The following is a 21,781-nucleotide window of genomic DNA, read 5'->3' as shown; positions in this document are numbered from 1 at the left end:
GCCAAGCCCCGCCCCCTCGGCGCCGCAGACTACTCGCTCCCTGTTTCCCCCCCGACATTTTGTGACGCAAAACGGAGGCGGGTCACCCGCGACGGCCGCCCGATGACGCGTTCGGTGTGGAGCGGGCTTCGCGCCGCACACGGGTTTCGCGTGGCACTCGCTCCCGAAACGCAGCGTTTACGTTGCACCGACGAGGCTCACGGAAAACGCAAAACAGACGGTGACTATGTTTCCTTTTGGCTCCTGATACCAAACAGCGTATGGAGGGACACCTTTAAAAGGGGGAGCCCGACGACCCTCACTTACAATACCGCGCAGGAAAACACGTCCCCGGCGCCGAGGGCGTGCCTTTGGCGCGCGACCGCGGTTCCCCCTGTGACCCCAACGCGGTTCCCCCCGGCACCGTTCATCGGCGGTGCCAAACTCATCGCAGAACCAAGGGAGGCGACGAGAACCGCGATGCCGCCCTCCCGAGGAGCGCCATGTTTCCAGGGAGCCGGCCGCCCCTTGTCCCTTGCGCCCGGGGTTCCGGACGGGAGGAAGCGACGCCAAGTTCTGCGCCGTGCACCCGGAGACGGGCGGGGCGCGAGAAGAGACGGGGCCGCGCACTAACTGTGTAAGCGCAATGCAGGGCCGCTCAGCTAGCTTAGCCCCCGAGGAACCGGGGGGAACGCACCTTCCGACATCGCAAGAGCTGCGTTGTTGAGGCGGCAGCTCTTGCGGCTCTATAAGCAGGCTGCCGGTTTCGGTCGACGTCTCGGTTGCCGCTACACGCGGACGGACTGTTTTGAACGTCTGGTCTGAGAAGAGGAACTTCCCTTTCACCGGATCCCAACTCCCTGTTGGGAGCCAGATGTAAACGTTCAGTCAACTTGGCGACTTGAATAACAATGGAATACTGAGATCAACCCTCAAGCAACCGCACGATGCCAGATGATGGGTGGAGCCGTAGGCAGCTGAGGGCAGCTAACGGGTGGAGTCAAGCAGACCACAAGGCGGAGGAGGCCGGCTCAGCCCTTACTCCACATGCGTCTAGAACCAGGACGTAGAAGAAGCTCGTCGGGTTCCGCTCCCGCCTCAAACCTGCCACCGGCCGAGGCCTCACGTGAGCGTTTCCGGAGGTGGAGGAGGTGATGGAGGTGGAGTGGAGAACACTGGAGTGTTCCCAGAGTTTTTTGGCTTCATGTCAACTTCAGCCCTGAAAGATGACATCAAGCAAGTAGCATCTGACGTAGTCCATCGAAGGTGGACCACCTGACGTAGTCCATATGACGTAGTCCATCTGACGTAGCCCATCTGACGTAGCCCATCTGACGTAGTCCATCTGACGTAGTCCATCGAAGGTGCACCACCTGACGTAGACCCTCTGACGTAGTCCGTCTGACGCAGTCCGTCTGATGTGGTCTTATCTACGTCCTGAAGTCTACACCAGAAGCCTCCTATTTACAGTATATATACAACAGTTTGATGGAGGTTTGTCTTCATGTAGAACCTCCACCTCTTAGGAGCGATTCTCCCGATGGAGGAGGGAGGATCTGAGAGAGTGAGATGATATCAATTATTAATACATATATATACTATATACTACTACTATACTATATACTACTACTATACTATCTCTACACACACACACACACACACACACACACACTGACCTGAGGGACCTGCGGTTGTCCTTCTCCATGTTGTTTTCTGGTCCCTCGCTCTCGTACGACGCCAGATGCAGCTCTAAGGGAGGAGAGAAGAGACATATTCATATAATACTACACAACTACTAATACACTCATACTACTATGTTCACAACTACACAAAACAAAACTCAGACAAACATGGTGATGGCGTCACTAGCTAGTGACAGGGGATGGACATGGATGGAGGTATAGAGGGATGGAGGGGTGGAGGGATGGAGGGGTGGAGGTATAGAGGGATGGAGGGGTGGAGGGATGAAGATGTGGAGGTATAGAGGGATGGAGGGATGGAGGTATAGAGGGATGGAGGGGTGGAGGGGTGGAGGTATAGAGGGATGGAGGGGTGGCGGTATAGAGGGATGGAGGGGTGGAGGGGTGGAGGTATAGAGGGATGGAGGGATGGAGGTATAGAGGTATAGAGGGGTGGAGGTATAGAGGGGTGGAGGGATGGAGGTATAGAGGAGTGGAGAGGTGGACTAACCCTCCTCGTTGAACACAGGGGAGCTGAGCAGGAACTGCAGGATGCGTCGTTCTCGGCTGAAGGGACAAACAACCTGACGCCAAACCAGGAACTCACTCACAAGCTTGGCCACGTCCCACAGTTTCTATGGAGACAACATTATTACTATTATTATTACTATTATAATTATTATTGTTGTTGTTGTCATTATTATTATTATTTATGACTGAGTGAATACATTAAAACACCGCAGCTTAAAAAACAACAGCTCTCTGTTAAAAAATGCTTTATAAATTCCCTCCACAGGGGGGCGCTGTGATATCACAGTAGGCAGTAAGGTCACAACATCATGTTTTGTTTATTCATATATTCATCAAGATTTATGGCAAATATTTTAATAAAATGTATTTTTATTACTTTTTATAAATATATGGTACATCTTGTTCTCCATCCATCCACCCACCTTCCTATTAGGGGCGGGGCCGATCGATCGCATGAAAGGACCATCCGTTACAGGTATTCTGTATTTTTCTCCGTTCGTTCTTGAGTTGCCGTCCGAGGTGGGTCCAGGCCTCGCGGCGTGCATCCGCTGTCCGTCGTGACAAACACGTCACGTGACCCGATCGCGCTCGTGCGATAGGACAGCTGCACGCACGGCCCCACCCACGGACACGGAGGTGTGTCGGTGCGGTCGGGCGGGGCGGCAAACGCGCGGCGCGCATGGAGGCGCGCGGCCTGCCTGCAACCAACCGCGCCGTCAGCACCTGTTCCCCACGCCTGCTTCCCAGTGAACGCACATCCTATTGGTTGACTGGCGGATCTTGACCACGCCCACGTGGCGGACACAGAGGCGGCAGCTAAGCTATGTCGACGGAGGAAGGTGGCGCTTCGGGGAGGCGCTCACAGGACAGAGGGTGGATGGCCACAAGGTTTCTCCGTCTCCGTGGAAGACACAGGAAGCATCGGTACAACATCATTGGCCTCCTACTACCAGCGTTCCCCTCTGGCAAAGATAATGTTTGTTTTTTTCCCACAATAAAAGCAAGTCGCTCCTTTACTGCCCTTTATTATTATTATTATTATTATTATTATTATTATTATTATTATTATTATTGTTTTTATTATTTTCATTATTATTATTATTATTATTATTATCTGCTTTTAGGAATTTTAATTTTTTCTATCTTTCTTCAATCCATCGTCCATCCACCCACCCATCCACCCTTCCACCCATCCACCCTTCCATCCATCCACCCTTCCACTCATCCGTCCATCATCCATCTGCTAGTAACATGCACTATGTAGTGTTTCACACTCCACAGCGCTTCCTGCTCAGTCAGTTTCCTGAAGAAGGGGATTTCAAAGTAAAAGTTGCGCACCTCGAAGTTGACGTGTCCGTTGTCCAGTCTGCTGGAGCATCCCTCGTTCAGGAAGTAGATGTCCTTGATGAGGAGGCTGAAGAACGGAATCACCATCTGGAGGAAAGAACAATATTCTCTATACTTTATACTTATTACACTTGATGTACTTATCTTATTTGATAATATACTAGTGCAGTGCCCACTCAAAACATGAAGAACATCACAGTCGTGTTTCCAAATTGGACACAGCATGTCCTTGGGTCCCCAGCGATTCACCCGCCAAGTGTCAAGTGGATCGGATGAAATCAAGCACATACAGAGAGATTCCTTCCTTTATAGTTAGATAGATATACTGCACACACACACACACACACACACACACACACACACACACACACACACACACACACACACACACACACACACACACACACACACACACACACACACACACACACACACACACACACAAATATATATATATATATACACACACACACACATATACACACACACACACACACACACACACACATATAAATATATATATATACACACACACACACACACACACATATACACACACACACACATATAAATATATATATACACACACACACACACACACACACACACACACACACACACACACATAAATATATACACACACACACACACACACACACACACACACACACACACACACACATATATATATATATATTTTTTTTTTTTATAAGATGGCGGCACGTGCAGAGGGGTCTGATGTCAGAGTTTTATAGACGTCATAAATTCGACGGATCCACAGACAATTTGAATAGGATTTGTATTCGGGGCAGTTCCAACATGGCGCCGTTGGAGTATTACCAGAGTAAGTTCTACAAAATAAACCCCAATAACTATTCAAATAATACAAATGACCACTGTCAAAATTTGTAGACATTCCAGAGACATCCATGTAAACAATCTTCCTGACCACTTCCTACTAACAACAGCCATAAGGCATGTGTTTTGAAGTGTTTGTTTTTTTTGGCCGTTCCCGATGCCAGAAATCCATATTCCAAGGCGGCAAAGAAACGATGAGCAGAACGTGCTGCTTTAGACGTCAGCCGCTCACCCCTCCGGGAAAAAAAAAAGGCTAAAAAAATTCCTGAAACTGAAATCTCAGAAACAGCAACTGGAAATAACACCTCCAGAAGCTGCTCAAATCTCTGACAACATTTAGTCGAGATGAAGCTCCTTTAACTCCGCCTGTTGATACTCCACATCTGCGTGTAAAGAGATTCAATGAGTGAAAGACGGACGAACCCAACAGAAACCCCAACAACACGGTGCAAGCGTCACATGTACCAAGAACACAGAAACTCTGCTGATGTCAGACATGTCCATCCCAGACACCGTCCCTGACATGAACCTCCAACAGGAGGGATTCAAGATTCAAGATTCAAGAGGTTTATTCGTCACATACATATACATACTTTCATACATTAACCCTAACCCTAACCCTAACCCTAACCCTAACCCACTAACTGACTCCTAAAACATAATACAGTAAGTCGAATACTTATAGAATAAAATAAAAATATATAGAATAAAATGAAATGAAATAAAATAATTATGTATATACAGATATGTGCATTAAAGTGGCATGTGAATGAAGTGAGGTAGTGCTTGGGATAATACAGCACAGTATACAACAGTACGGCGCAGCAATACGGCATCGCCGAACAACCCAGAACAGTGACACAGTATGCGGTACAGTATCCAAGGTAGTGGAGCCTATGTGTGTGGCTCAGTGAGGACCCCTGGTGAGGTCAGTGTTGACACTTCTTATGGCTTTGACCGGAGCGCCGGCGTAGGCGACCGCAAGGGGCGGCGCCACTATCGCCGCGGATGGGAACAGCTGCTCAATAGCCTTCAGCGCTTGAACAGACAGACATGGCTGTCGCCTGGAGGACGACAATACACCTTCCACATTCCACATTACCACCCAAAACCACCGCTGTCAAAGGCGCAAGGGAAAACGCCTCGGTACTTCCTGCCGGACGTACATCGGTAGCACTGTAAACTTCGACGACGACGCAACTCTGACTTTTACCATCACAATTCCAACATCTGCGCTGCAGAAATACCCGGACGAGTACATGCTCACCGGTACCAGTGAGGAACGTTTCCTCCGGGGCGGCTGCTTCCACGCCACCGACACTGACACCAGTACAGTCACTAACAAAACCAAACTTGACATGGATGGCACAGCGACAGCGACCGCGCCGGATAATGCCGAAAAATGAGTTGTTTCTTCAGTTCACGTAACGATGGCCTCATTCGTGTAACACACCACGTCTCATATGTCGCACCACATTTACACACATTGCTGCTATATTTTGGCCTCTTCTTCTGTCCAACTACTGCTCCGTAAAACATTTTGCATGCACTTCTTTTCCCTCCACTTGGACTTCTCTCGCTCCCTTTCACCGCGGATCACACCAACTGCTTTGGTAACGGATAACAAGTTCTGACGGTGGCGTCGTTGGGTTTCTTATTTTGTAGAACTCACTCTGGTGCACGTCAGTTGTCCTCGGAAGCAAAGACATTGGGGAAATTTAATACGCCGCGATGATGATAACATGCAAACTCTTACCCATACGCAATCAACAGGAATTATTTCATAACTATCAACGTTTGTTATGTTTGAAGGAAAGCCCCCTGGCAGCACACCGAGAGCAAGCGCAGCACACAACGACACCCCAAAACACAGCAGAGGACAGAGCCAACGCACACTCCTCCACGAACACGTCAACCCTGGCCCGGCTACCCTGGACCGCGGGTACTGCTGCCTGCAGCTATATTTACTTACTATTATTATTATTATTATTATTATTTGTACTTGTGATTATTACTATCACCATTATTATTATTATTACCAGTTCTGAAATGTATCCCTCCCTCTCACCTTCTCCTGGCTGCTGTGCGCTGTCTCTGACCTCTGCGTGGCGCCGCGGAGCGCCGTGCGGTAGTTACTGAAGTTACTGGATGGATCCATTTGGTGCTGAGGAAAAGAACACAGAAAAATAAACACTAGCATTGATATATTCACCTTAAGTAGTATTACTATTATCGTTGTGATCATGACTACCAGGATTCCAGCCCTGTTTTCTTCTAATCTCAGCGTTTTTCGGGCTAAAAGTGAATCTGAAGCAGGACAAGGGCAGTATGCAGATACCTGGCTGGGGTCTGGTTAGAACCGGGACGTTTCAGACGTCTTGTGGTTTGATCGACATCGATCCACATCCGGAGCAGAAATGCGCGAAAAACTGTTGTGATTTTGTTTGTTTCCGGAGCGCTTTGTGACATCATCATCCAGAAGGACACAAGTCCACACTTCTACTTTTGACGTCATTCCCCTCCAACCGCTTGTGAGTGCCGACACCCCGGTCACCAAGCTTGGGCAGATTTACCATTAAATCATCAATAATCCAAATCGTCTGTCATCAATGGCGATTGACATTGATGAAAAATCAGAGAATGGAAACGGTGTCAGTGCAGTTTACCATGTTCTGAAACTGGAGCGGAGAGGGGGCGAGCGAGAGAGAGAGAGAGAGAGAGAGAGAGAGAGAGAGAGAGAGAGAGAGAGAGAGAGAGAGAGAGACAGAGACAGAGAGAGCGAGACAGAGAGACAGAGAGAGGGAGGGAGAGGGAGAAGAGGCAGAGGCTCGCCCCCCCTCTCCCTCCTTTGCCACAATACTTGACGCTCTGTATGACCCGAACCTTAACCATAACCATAACCATAACCCTTCCCAGATAAACTGGTGACCATTGCCCCCCCCCAGCAGTCGCCGACTGGAATTTTGCGAGATTTGCCAAAGCCCAGCGTCACCAGGACGGAGCACCGGGCTGGAGCCGCCGCCGCCTTTCAAGGAAAAACTGAAAACTGTCACTCGCACCGCGTTCAACAAAACATCTGGCCCAAGCGGCCGACGGCACGGCAGGAGCTGGGCAGCACGCAGCGGGCACGGGGCCTCCTAACACCTCAGTCGAGACGGGAAGCGGCCCCCCTCCCGACCCGGGGCCCCGCGGAAAAGGAGAGAGAATCTGTGGAAGGAGCGACTCCCCCCGGTCCGCTCCCAACGTCCACGCAGAGCATCACAGAGCGCCCCCAAAACTTGTAATACCTACCTGACATGACTGAACTGCACCCTGTGTAGTTCAGTGTGCAGTGATTTCTGTTATTATTATTGTTATTATTATTATTATTATTATTATTATTATTATTATTTATTTTTATTATTATTAGTAGTAGTAGTAGTAGTAGTAGTCGTAGTCGTAGTATTAGTATTGATCAAGAGAAAATCATTTGGATAATATCCTAGTAATCAATAATTATCTGAGTAAGTCAGAGATTGAAAGTAGTAGAAGTTAGTACTACTCAGTATATAAGTGCTACTACTAGTATATGCTGTAAATATTACTACTCAGTACTAGTATACAAGTACTGCTACTCCCTATATAAGTGCTACTAGTAGTATATACTGTAAATATTACTTCTCAGTACTAGTATATAAGTACTGCTACTCCCTATATGAGTACTACTATCAGTATATCAGTACTACTACTCACCTCTAGTATTTCAAACTTTTCGGTGTTCACTCTGCTCCAAGTTTTCTTCAGGCGAGAAACAGGACTCATATTCATTCCAGCTGTGGGGGGCGAGAGACAGAGAGAGAGAGAGAGACAGAGAGAGAGACAGAGAGAGAGCGAGAGAGAGAGGGAGTGGTCATGCTCACATGAGCTCCTGAAACGTTTGTTGTAAAACTGGAAAAAATACCTTTTAAAGTAGAATAAACCTGGACATATATATTTACAAAGAGCCTAAAGAGGATTATAGCAGCTGCAACATATTTTCACCACACTTCCAAGACCTTCCAAGGAGTTAAAAACTATTGTTTTGCACAAAATGACCTGAAAGGACACTCTGAAGCGAGGATCCACAAAGGAACCAACTCAGGGATTGTTTCTCTGCTGATGAAACTGAGCACCTGGGAACAACCTGAGTGAGCACCGCCAGTCGGGGGTACCTTCAAATCCAAAGGGGTGAACAAAAAGTGAACAACTGCCTGTGCTGCCGGTGCTCGTCCGGCGCTCATGAACAGTCGATTGTTTAAGTTGCTGTCTCCTCTTCTGTTTCGTTCCCAGTCACACCGGAACCATGACACGCCCCCTTTCCCGCGCGTTCACGCCGAACGCGACGCACCAGGAAGAAAAACAGGCATTTCTCCTGGCAACGGGAAAGGTGTCACAGCAGGAGACGCGGCGCCCAAGCTCCAGGAGGCAGCGAGAAGGTCATCGACGGCGAACCTATGGGAGCCCACCCCCAGCCACTGTGGGTGGCGGTGGGCTCCCATAGGTTCGCCAATCGACAGCACCGCCAAGTCAAGAGCCAGAAACCCAAGAAACCCCTCAGCCAACAACCCCCGCCACCGGAGCCCCGGAAAGCCACCGCACACAGAATCCACGGACGCGGCTCAAACGTGGAGGTGGGCGGCAGAGAAAAACCAAAACCTTCCCAGACCACAGGGTTGCTCCGCTCCACACATGCCGTCGGGCCGCTGACAGAGGACCACCGGGGGTCCACATCCTCATCCACACCGGAAGATGGTCTGCATCTTGTTTTTTCCATTGGCAGGAGATTGAAAAAATAATAATAATGAAAAAAATAAAATAAAAAGATTTTACTGCAGAAAAATGAATAATTTTGAATGAATGTCATGTTGTGGTGAAGGGCATGGAGTAAAATCTATTCACTGATCCCATTCCTGATTCCCGGACGCTTGATTGTTGATAAAAAAAATAAATAGAAAAATACAGTTAGTAACTATAAACTGTAAACAAAATGTGAATATTTAAAAGATCCCTTTCTCCTGCTTTGTGCAGCAGTCCTGGTAATTCACTTTATTTTTCCTGGAATTGAATTTTCTCTGCTGCTGCTTTTTTATTATTATTTCTGTTTTAGCTTGAATTAGTTTTATCACTGAACATGACGTCAGGAAGTAACAGCGTCTGGAAGCTCTCTGCTGCTTCCTGTTATTTCTTGTTGTAACCCATTTGTGGATTGGGAGGACCTCAGATATGGCCTGACAAAGATTTTATGGAAAATAGGCTAATAATAATAATAATAATAATAAAGAATACTTTTAATATTGCTAATAATAATAAAATTGAATATTATTAATATTACTATTATTATTGCTCATAATAATAATAATAAAAAATAGAATACTATTAATATTGTCAATAATAATAATAATAATCATAATAATAATAATAACAATAATAATAATAATAATAAAGAATACTATTAATATTGCTAATAATAATAATAATAATAATAATAATAATAAAATATAATACTATTTATATTGTTAATAATAATAATAATAATAAAATAGAATACTATTTTAATTGTTAATAACAATAATAATCATCATCATAATAAATACAAGTCGAAATGTTGTAGTTTTAAGACCTTTTTAAGACCAGTCATTTGACAAATGTTCACATAAGTAAATACATGGATAAATAAAATTTGATAAAATGTTAATACTGAAATGATGACCTAATAAATTCAGTTTGAGGACATTTTGATTACCTCATAAATTCTAATTTTATACTATTTAATGACTTTAAGGTCTAAAAAAACAACATTTAAATACTAATGAATGGCCTTTGAATGGTTACTTAGCACCACCTTGCAGTATTTATTGTTACACTAATGTTGTTGTTACACTAATCTCTGTCGCATGTAGCTTGAATGTTATTCTCCCTTGTAAGTCGCTTTGGATAAAAGCGTCTGCTAAATGACTAAATGTAAATGTAATGTAAATGTTTTAAGACCCTTGAAGGACCTGCAGATACTGGCTCTTCATTTGGTATTTTATCTTTTTTCCCCCATTTGTAAATATAAACTCATTGTGTTCCATTAAACCCGGTGCCGTGTCCCTGCACATTTTGCAGCATTGGAGCCAGTCACCACCACAAACTGTAGGAGTCGAAAACACTCCGAAACATGTTCCGTGTTTGTGACATCACACGTGGCGTTGGCTTGCAGCTCCAGATCAGCGGGTCCGAAACGCGTCCGTATTATTTTAGCCCCAAAGGTTTAAAAAGTGGAAGAAATGTGTGCGAGGGACAAGCAGTGTTGAATGCGTTGGAATGGAACCTCCACACGGAGTGATCTCCTTCCACAGAGACACCGTGAGGCAGGACGGCACCACAGGCAGATCTGGCAACCCAGGCAAAATACTGTGACGACCACCATAGTGTAACAGAGCGACGGCCGCCTCCTGACCAGGATAACCACATGGTATGCAAGCTACTACTGCTAACTATATACAGTATACACATTTGTATAGCAATACTATATACAGTATACACATTTATATAGTAATACTATATACAGTATACACATTCATATAGTAATACTATAAACAGTATGCACATTTATATAGTAATACTATATACAGTATACACATTCATATAGTAATACTATATACAGTGTACACATTCATCTCACTACGATATACCCCTTGAAATGCATCATCTCGTAAAGTTGCCGAAAACGTTTACCAACTAGAGATGCACCGTTTGCAATTCCCTTGACCGATGCAGGTGACTGAAGTCTTACCTGCTGGTTCTGATTTTGGCCGATTCTGATTTTCCTTCAGTTGTATGTTGATAATAAAACATTGACTATTAAATAACTTGTGCACTGTCGTCCCATCATTTTGAGTTCATATCATGGATCATTTGGTGTCATTGGGTCGATCTGCTGTACGTCAACGACAGACACATGGAGTGATGTGATGACGCTCACGTGACAGGACAGCTGCACATACGGAGCCATGCAATTTGATAGATATTATACTAATATACTGCCAGCAATAACATATATGATACTGTTCATTATTCACTGTGGAACAATAATACAACATGAAACTGTCCCTGAGTTACAGTAAAATACAACATGGAACTGTCACCAAGTTTCAGTAGAATACAACCTGTAAGTCATTGAGGTTTAGTAGAACACAACCTAAAACTAACATGGAAATGTCCAGTTCAACCTTCAAATCAAAGTCATTTTCACTTCAAGTGCAAATATACCTTTCTACTGTATTGATGTGGTACTTGCCGTTCCAAAATAAAGTCGTCATAATAAATGTGCGACTCTTTTCACTGTGCTTCACTGGAAGTCCTCCTTCACTCAGCGCGCATGAAACCAACTGAATCAAATGGAACGACTGCTTTTACTGAGTGAATGGTCAAGAAGCGAGTGTCAAAAAGGAGTGGAACCTTTGCACCATGAAGCAGCAGAGCAGACGCTGCTGTAGTGACACTGATACAAACACAGTCTGCACAATGTTGGAGTATTGTCAGGGCATGAATAGGTCTTTTAACCAATCTTCTTCACCTTGAAGTACCACCAAACGGCGACGTCTTCTCTCTTTCTCTCTTTGTTGAGCGTCAACCACACAACTACGTTGCGTCGTGTCGGCGTTGGGGTTTGAGTGTCGGAGCATTTTTGCCAGAACGCGAGGAAGAACCGCGAGCGCAGTATGGGGCGTGGTCATTGCAGCTGCGTTCATTGCAAACTCGGAAAGTTGCAACTCGTTTTGGTGGTCACGCCGACGTGAAGAGGAGCGACAACACAAACTGATGCCACGCTCCATCGAAACATTGTGATTGGTGTTGATACTGGTGTCAGGTGTATTGCTGTTGCTGTTGTTGGTTTATCTATTATTATTATTATTATTATTGTTATGGAAGTTATATCATACTTACTGATGATGGCCATGAGGGAGTTGAAGTTGCCGATGTTGAAACACTCCTGAGCGACGTCGATGAAGAACTCGACAGCACGAGCCCGGTGCTTCTTCTTCACCGGCTGGATGAGGGGGAGGAAGCGTAGGTGAAGGTGAAGAGAGGGAGGGAGATGGGCGGGCGGACAGGCAGACAGACAGGCAGGCAGACAGACAGGTCTCACCATGCAGATCTCAGTAGCCACCAGGTAGCTGAGTCTGTTGAACCAGTTGACGTACGCCTCCAGGTTGCTGGTCTTGCGCTTCCTGAAGAATCCCTACGGGAGGAAAGTACGAAGCTTAGTATCCATCAAATCATATCCATCCCTCATACCCTGTGCACACAGAGTACTCTTTCCTGACACACAGTACTCTTTAATATCACAAAGTACTCTTTAATATCAAATAGTACCCTTTATATCACATTTTACTCTTTAATAGTAGTCTTTCATATCATATAGTATTCTTTAATATCATATAGTACTCATAACTATCATATAGTACTCTTTACTATCATATAGTACTCTTTCATATCACATAGTACTTTTTAGTATCACATAGTACTCTTTACTCCTGGTGGATAAAAAAACAATTAAAAAAAACGTAGTTTGAGGATTCAATCTTAATTCTGCCCAAGCCCACACGGCAACCACACGGAGATTAGATTTAAAATGATCAAACTAATTTTTAACACACACACACACACACACACACACACACACACACACACACACACACACACACACACACACACACACACACACACACACACACACACACACACACACACACACACACACACACACACACACCCCAGGGGTTGGATGTCATGCCGTTGTGTATTTTGGTGACGGTGCAGTTTGGTAAAAGCACTTTAAATAAATAAACTCCACCTGACTCTGCGCTTTTTAGGGTGATTACGCAACGAGTCTCTCCTGAAGCCTTACACAACGCAGGCTGCCCACCAAACCCCTCCACTCCTCCACTCCTCCACTCCTCCACCCCTCCACCCCTCTTTTAGCCTCTCCATTCTGACTCATTCAGCTCCACACAAAGGGATGTTATGCAACAGGAAGTGAAGCGATGGACGCAGCGTGTTGTCAAACAGCCTCCGTCAGGACGGATGGAGCGGTTACTGGAATAATTACTTTTTACATTATATATCAATATGGTCATCACAGAGAATTTTACACAATATACATTTTACACTATATTTTTACTGTATATATATTTTACACATACATGTGTTTTTATTGTTGTTTGCATTATTCTTCTTTTCTTTTTATACACAGTATATTTCTAGAGCTAGACGTACTCATTTTTATGTAATAAATACCAATATTTACATATTTTGACAACCCGTGTACATATTCTCACTTACTGTACTTACAGTATCCCTGCATCACGCTCCCTGGCTGAGCTGCTTTAGTACTTCCTAATCTTATCTGTATTGATACAGATGTAGATAGATTGATATATATATATTTATTTATTGATTGAATAATATATCATGTAGATAGATCGTTAAGAACATTTATTTATTGATTGATTATTGTATCAAGTAGATAGATTGATATATACATTTATTTATTGATTAATATACAATGCAGATAGACTGATGTTGATGGATATTGACCTTGTGGTTTTCCAGAGGGTCCTTCATGGCGAAGGTCTGGATGAATTCCTCCGGACCAATGAAACTCAGCCTGTCCTGGATGGAGAGGTGACGGAGGACAGAAGAGACGGAGTTAGAGCCACTCAGCTGATCAGAGCGGAGGGGAGTATCAGACGCTCAAGTAGGATCTGTGAAAACGAGGAATCCTTCCTCCTCAGCCGCTTTGGACGTTCGAAGAGCGGTGGAAACGGTGCATTTAGATTGATGGTTCGATTCCAATCGAATCAGTACGTCTCTAAGCCCCTCCCACAGTCTCTGCGGCGCAATCGGTTAGCGCCTGCGGCCGCTCGCCAGGGGGTTGGCGGCTTGAGCCCACCCAGGGACAGTTCGATTCCTCCCCTTCCCACCCAGGGACGGTTCGATTCCTCCCCTTCCCACCCTGGTTTTTTGAGAGAGGTTTTAAGGAAATACATGGAGCTCCCATGGTTTAACAGAACAAGGACAGCTACGCTACCACCTCCAGCCAAGGAGCTTCCATGAGCTGTTCAACAGAACAAGGTGTTTCATTTACATCACACCTACTAGCTATTAAACTAGTTATAGTAGTTGTAAAAACAGCCATACTAGTAATAAAAACAGTCATACTAGATGTAAGAACAGCTATACTTGTAATAAAAACAGTCATAATAGTTATAAAGACAGCCATACTAGTAATAAAAACAGTCATACTAGATGTAAGAACAGCTATACTTGTAATAAAAACAGTCATAATAGTTATAAAGACAGCCATACTAGTAATAAAAACATTCATACTAGTCATACAAGTTATTAAATCCTTTTTAATCAGTATGGCATCTCCATGTATCATTGTATTCAGTAAGCAGTGTGTAAAAAGCAGGATAAGGTGCAGCCAGACGGTCAGACCTGGCAACCCTGTGGGGTTATGTAGAGGAAGCGACCGTGTGGCTGTCTCACCAGTTCGATGTGCGTGAGCTGCTGTGCGAGGACGAAGGCGTCGTCGCAGACACTCAGCACGTCGCAGCGCTGCCCCGACGACTGCTTGCTCTTCAGGGAGGCGGGGCGCTCCGTCGCCACGGCGACCAGCGCGGCCACCGCCTCCTCGTACTGACCGAGGGCCGAGAGGCGCTTGATGAGCCGCTGGGTCATCTGCTGCATGGCCCGCCACGAGTACTGGGGATAACATGCACGCATTGACATAGGTTATCACACGCAATACTACTTGGTCAAGCTGGTCCAGCCAGTGGCCCCACCTAGTGACCCCACCTAGTGACCCCACCAAGTGACCCCACCAAGTGACCCCACCAAGTGACCCCACCTGGAAACGACCATAGAAGACCCGGAGGGATAACGGCGGGAATGAATAACGGTAAATGGGATTGTCATATGGTTGTGTGCGTGTGCATGTCCTTCCCGGGATGAGAATTCATGATATTTTTCGTGGAAATCGCACAAATGAATGCAACCAATCTCCACGGTAATTGCCGGAGCTCGCAGTTTTGCAAGCTGAGGCGACTTTTACAAAATCAAAAAGGTCCAAATCAACTGAGCGCTGTTTTTTTTGGGTGCTTACTGTATGTTGAGTTTAGACTTAGTAACGCAGTGTCCTGTCACTTTGAGCCCATGGTGCTTTAGATTCAGAAAATGAAAAAAGAGGAACAAAACATTTCTGTGACGTGGAATATTATTATATATATTATATAATATGATAGAAAGGGTTTTTGTTCAATTCCCCAAATTTAACTGCCATCAAGCATTTCCAGTGGCAATCCACAAACCCCTCCATATTAAACATTTTAATTCATAAACAGTTCTAATCTATATAGGTATTTTTTTTTATTTTTTATGATTATACAGCAATTATAACTCCTCCCGTATGTTGATAAGAGCGCAGTATGCACCTCGTCGCCGCGGGCAACGTGGTGCATCATGTCTTTGAGGCATCGCATCATCAGCTCGTCCCTGAAGTCGTAAGGAAACGTCTCCGTCCACTCGGTCAGAAGCTGCACCAGTTTAGGAGCAACCTCACGGATACGGATCTGCAGGTAGACAGATAGACAGATAAACATATAGATATATGGACAGACAGACAGACAGATAGACAGATAGATAGATACATAGATAGATAGATAGATAGATAGATAGATAGATAGATAGATAGATAGATAGATAGATAGATAGATAGATAGATAGATAGACACACAGACAGACAAACGGATGGATAGATAGATTGACAGACAGGCAGACAGACAGACAGGCAGACAGGCAGACAGACATCATGTAATTCCCACCTTGTCCAGAAGGGGGTCTCCAGAGAGCTGCTGCTCGACACAGAGGTGACACACCCGGGTCATCAGTTGGAACGGGTGCAGGAAGAGGCGCGAGCTGAGCAGGAAGGTGAACACGTACGACCTCTAGGGGGCGCAAAGCAGCACAGAAACAGATCTTTACATCCAGGACGTCATAGCAGCAGTCTATGCATATTCATTCACATGAAACACTTTCCCGGTGTGCAATCTGGAAGATCTGCACCACAGACGAGTTATTAAGTCAAGAAAGATTCTTACCCAGCCTCAATCTGCCGCTCCAAGGTCTAAACATGCAAACAATTAGCCAAGCCGGGCTCCAAAAGTAAGAATAAAAGGAAAAGCTGAATTGCTCCTGTCGTGAATTGAGAATTTTGGCACCTAAAAGGAGGGCAAGCAGAGGTTGAGGACCCCTGTTCTCGTCCAAAGCGTGTGCTTGGAACTCACATCAGGGTAGTAGTCCACCGTGGGCACCAGGTGCTGGATCAGCGCTTCCAGGGACCCCGACACCAAGCTGTTGTCGTGGTAACACATCTCCCCGTAGCTGGCGGTGACGCCGCTGCCGTTTCCGTAGTGGCGTTCCTTGGCCGCCGCGGCGACAGCAGCGTTGTTGCGGTAGGACGACTGGTCGCTGCCGGAGCTGGTGCCGGACGCGTTGCGGTAGCGGTCGCTGCTGGAGCCGGTGCTGGAGTGGCGGTACAGGCGCCCGCTGCAGGAGGCGGAGCCCGGGTGGTTCGGGTGGGGCTGTGACGTGCAGTACCGGCTTTCTGCGCTCGGACAGGCGCTGGCGCTGCTGTAAATATGCTCCCTGGCGGCGGCGGTGGCGGGCGCGGTGCAGTACAGACCGCGGGGCTGTGGGACGTCGTAGGGGTTCTCGGCGTCCCCGTAGCCGTTGTTGTACAGGTTTTCTTTGGCGGCTTGGGCTTGGGTGGTGGCGGGAGGGTGGTGGTGATGGTGGCAGGCGGTGTTGGCGTTGCGGTAGGGGCTGTGGGGCTGGGTGGCGCAGCCATTGGTGTACGGAGCGCAGGGGCCGAACTTGCCGGCGTACGGCGTGGTGGGAGGCATGGCAACCTGCGATGGGAGCATTACAACTTTAGACACCAAACGCATCAATCGACACCAGCGTCCTCCTGCACGCGATGCTCCCCAACCAGCAGGTGGCGCTGAACCTGAGGGACTCAATGCAACCTCCAGCTGCAGTACCACACACTGCAGGACGGGGCGCCAGAGCAAGAGACAACAGACAGACAGACGTTCAGTCAGACAAACAGACAGGCGGGCAAGCAAGATGACATCCGGACAGACGGACAGACAGATAAGACAGGCAGACAGAAAGGCAGGCAAGCAGGACGACAGACAGAAAGGCAGGCAAGCAGGACGACAGACTGAAAGGCAGGCAAGCAGGGCGACAGACAGAAAGGCAGGCAGACAGAGACAGACACGCAGGCAGCATTGTGTCTAAATGGTGCAGATAATTGGATCAAGAGCAGGAAGCTGATCCCAGCTCAGCACCAGGAGAACTTTAACTCCAGAGCTGGAACCACAGCTGCTGTGCACACACACACACACACACACACACACACACACACACACACACACACACCTAATACTGTATCCATACTGTGGCGCCTGGCCTCCCACCAGCATAATCCAGGTTGGTATGTTTATGACACACATAAACATACACAAAGGCTTGAGTGACACTCACACACACACACACACACACACACACACACTAACCGCCTGGCCCAGTTCCAGGACTGAGCTCTGACGGCTGCTATTTCTCCCAACGCCGTTAAAAGAGACTGACACTCTGACCAACACAACTGACTATTTCTGTATTCGTCTATTTTTCCTTGAATATATACAGTATATATATATATACTGTTATATATTATTAGATATACTGTTATACATTATTATATATGTACACTGTTACGTATTTTTATTATATATATATATATATATATATATATATATATATATATATATATATATATACACACACACACACACACACGGTTATATATTATTTTATATATATATACTGTTATATATTGTTATTATATATATCCCGTGAGTGAGGAGCGTGTGGTGTGAACTGCTCACAACGCCATCCCACTACTCGCCGAGCGCTCACTGACGGCTCGTATCTGGTCCGAGAGAGACCCCTGCATTTCAATGCATTTCAGAGAGCACATGACGAGCAACAAACAAACAAACAAACAAACAAACTAACAAACAAACCAACCAACCACTCTGACTGTAACTGCTTTGTTTGTATCAGGTTCGGACCCAAACTATGCATCAGGAATGGAATCTATCACAAGTCAAGATGATTCAAAGATCCTGTTACGTTAGCGGTGAAATTCAAAAGTCATTGTTGTCATATGATCCCCTTGCTAGGACTCGGATCCCAGGTTTCCCTCATTCAACGTGTTTAGGGTTGACATCTCTAATTTAGGGATCTGTGCACGAAAGGCCCTTAGGAAGACCTAGATAAATAACGAAAAGGGTGGTTTGTAAAACATGTATTTATGTTGAGAGCCGTGTTCAGACAGCTGCCCTCGTCTACTCTACGAGGAATCTTATTGAATTGCTCTGTTTGTGTTGTTGTTGTTCCTGTGCGTGATTTGTCCTCATGGTTTTCTCCAAAAAGAGATTTTGATCTGAAAGGGACGAGCTGATCAAATAAATCCGCCGTATTAACTCGGTGCCCGGCGTCCCCATCATCCGCCATGTCTGCCGTTTCGCAGCCGCCAAACTGCGATGCGAGGCTCAGCCGACGTCCTGGCTTCTCCAAACAGATCCGGGGGAGGAAGAGTCACCGTTTTTTTAGACTCGGCTTTTAAACCTGAAAACAGGATTGGTGTTCTTTCTGAATCCCTCCCTCGTCCCGCCCTCCCTCCCGTGAGTGACATTCGTTTCACAACAGCACCGTCAGGCCGAGTCAAACAAAGGCTCTGGAAGTTGTGCTGGTTCCCGGGGGGGGCCCCGGCGACAACAATCGGTGCCTGGGGATTAAATATACGGAGCGCACGGGGTACGGGTCAAATACCCCCCTACGCACCGCACGGGTTCAAAACAAACATGCTGCACCATGAGCCTGAGAGAAGGGTCAGGACGGGAAGCAGGGCGGGAAGCCGGGCGGGAAGCAGGGCGGGAAGCAGGGCGGGAAGCAGGGCAGGGGGCCGGGCGGGAAGCAGGGCGGGAAGCAGGGCGGGAAGCAGGGCGGGAAGCCGGGCGGGAAGCCGGGCGGGAAGCCGGGCGGGAAGCAGGGCAGGGGGCCGGGCGGGAAGCAGGGCAGGGGGCCGGGCGGGAAGCAGGGCGGGAAGCAGGGCGGGAAGCAGGGCAGGAAGCAGGGCAGGGGGCCGGGCGGGAAGCAGGGCGGGAAGCAGGGCAGGGGGCGGGGCGGGAAGCAGGGCGGGAAGCAGGGCGGGAAGCAGGGCAGGAAGCAGGGCAGGGGGCCGGGCGGGAAGCAGGGCGGGAAGCAGGGCGGGAAGCAGGGCAGGAAGCAGGGCAGGGGGCCGGGCGGGAAGCAGGGCGGGAAGCGGGGCGGGAAGCAGGGCGGGAAGCAGGGCGGGAAGCAGGGCGGGAAGCAGGGCGGGAAGCAGGGTGGTCACCCTGGGTGAGTTTAAGTCGGCCATTGGTCCGTCATAGACTTAAATTAAATTCACACACACGCAATTAAACTGTGTTTAATTGTCGTTTTTTATCATTTGCTTCCATCATCATCATGTAAAAAACAACAGTGTCATAAAACATGGCAACCTGTCAAAGAGGAGACCAGAGCCGTTGAACTTTGGAACCCTAACTTCAACGTGGTAAGCTCACTTGCCGAATTTTAAGCATTTTATAACTGAGTTGATGACGATCCTGTATGTCTATAATCCGTATTTCAATATTCTCCCTTGTTGGCAACGGGGCAACCAGACCGCGCAACACTGCTGACAACGGCCCAAATCTGGTTTCGTTTATTCCCCTTTTTGGAGATCCTGCTCCTTACGAGTGACAAAACTGAAAGATTTGCTCAATTCGTCCGAGTCTTTCAGTCCCTGTAACGAGTCGGAGGAGTCGTTTCGGCTCTGACTCAGGAATAGAATTCTCATTTCATTCGGTCCAATTCTTTTTTATAATGGAATGCCAACAAGTAGAGAGTTGAATGTCAAAAAGAGGCAAACCCGTCACTGCTGAGAGGCTGCGGGGCCTGAGGCGCACGGGCGACTTGTGAAACATGACTCGCGGTTCTTTTTGTTCGTAGATCGAGACTCGGTGAATCCGGACTCGGACTCGGGGAATCCGGACTCGGACTCGGGGAATCCGGACTCGGACTCGGGGAATCCGGACTCGGACTCTGTGAATCCGGACTCGGACTCGGGGAATCCGGACTCGGACTCTGTGAAGCAACAGTTGTTACTGTAGCCTGCTACTGCTGACTGTAGTTACCAAAAGGCAAAAGAACGACTCTTTTGCCGAAGTGACTCCCATTAAATGACTCCTGAGTCAATGAAATGATTTGTTCGATACGAAAGCAGCGTTTGCGAGTCTTGCATCACTACTGATGTTTGAGGAATCCTACGACTGCATTGCGTACATCGGGCGATGATGTAATAACTGCTCCAGCAGCTCTTTGGGCAGATCTGCGGTTGAGGGCGAACAGGGGGCCTCGACGCCGTTAAACGGGGACGGCGAGTCTTAATTGTTTCAATCCAAAGCCAGTTGCCCTTGCGGTGAAACCGGACTCACCGACCTGGAGGTGCGTCAGGGTTTGTACAGAGAAACAAAGACATCCACGAGGAAGGTGGTAAACAGCGTTTTGAATATTCCACCCCCGTTTTCATTTTTCTGTGGTCTCAGTACACCAGTCATCTACGACGAGTTGGACCGACAAGATGACGCCGGTACTTTGAACGGACATTAGGCCGGGGACGAGTCAAAGTAGTTAGAAGTCGTCAGAATAACAACCGCAGTCCCAGCCAGAAAGTGTTGAATTCAACCAGAGAAGCACTAGTTGCATTGAGCTGAATCTGTTTTTAACAATCTTAACAGTCAACAAAACAAACCGTTTGAGAGATGCCATCGGACGAAAAACAACACTGTTATTTTAACAGTGTTTACTTTTTATTGTTAATTTCTAGCTTTGTTTCACTGTCTATTGTCAGTTTTCAGGTTCATCGTATGTAGAAAATCTTTCTGTTTTTTTTTAGTTGATTTGTAGATTTACTGCATATCCCAGATTCTTCTTTATTTTCATTTGTATAACTTAATTACTATCTATCTATCTATCTATCTATCTATCTATCATCTAGAGAGAGAAGACTTGACTATACCAAGTACAAACTATAATACACGCTTCACAAATTCACCCAGGTAAAAGAATATTCTACATCTACACAGAAAAAAGTGCAATTTCTTCAAAGTGTTACTCTGGTATCCTACGTCAAACTGGGTCCATGGAAGTAGTTAAATGACCTACCTCAG

At 46.7% G+C, this 21,781-nt stretch overlaps 1 protein-coding gene across 1 annotated transcript in view; it reads right to left on the bottom strand.

Annotated features, from left to right (window-relative positions):
* Positions 1–946: 946 nt before the first annotated feature.
* The window catches only part of LOC307243080 (ras-GEF domain-containing family member 1B-B-like), a 23,004-nt gene continuing 2,169 nt past the window's right edge, over positions 947–21,781 (bottom strand). Inside the window, exons 2-14 of the mRNA XM_080017730.1 lie at positions 16,748–17,371; positions 16,286–16,408; positions 15,896–16,033; positions 14,952–15,167; positions 13,998–14,072; positions 12,547–12,639; positions 12,345–12,447; positions 8,127–8,206; positions 6,463–6,558; positions 3,528–3,623; positions 2,170–2,293; positions 1,656–1,728; positions 947–1,535 (exon numbers count right to left, since the gene is read on the bottom strand). Coding sequence (XP_079873856.1) covers positions 1,502–1,535; positions 1,656–1,728; positions 2,170–2,293; positions 3,528–3,623; positions 6,463–6,558; positions 8,127–8,206; positions 12,345–12,447; positions 12,547–12,639; positions 13,998–14,072; positions 14,952–15,167; positions 15,896–16,033; positions 16,286–16,408; positions 16,748–17,365 — 1,869 coding nt within the window. The 5' untranslated portion in view covers positions 17,366–17,371 and the 3' untranslated portion in view covers positions 947–1,501. The remainder of the gene's footprint in view (positions 1,536–1,655; positions 1,729–2,169; positions 2,294–3,527; positions 3,624–6,462; positions 6,559–8,126; positions 8,207–12,344; positions 12,448–12,546; positions 12,640–13,997; positions 14,073–14,951; positions 15,168–15,895; positions 16,034–16,285; positions 16,409–16,747; positions 17,372–21,781) is intronic.

The sequence above is a fragment of the Zeus faber genome, assembly GCF_960531495.2.
Source record: "Zeus faber genome assembly, chromosome: 17".
Taxonomy (NCBI): Eukaryota; Metazoa; Chordata; class Actinopteri; order Zeiformes; family Zeidae; genus Zeus; species Zeus faber.
This window is presented reverse-complemented; position numbering and strand designations above follow the sequence as displayed.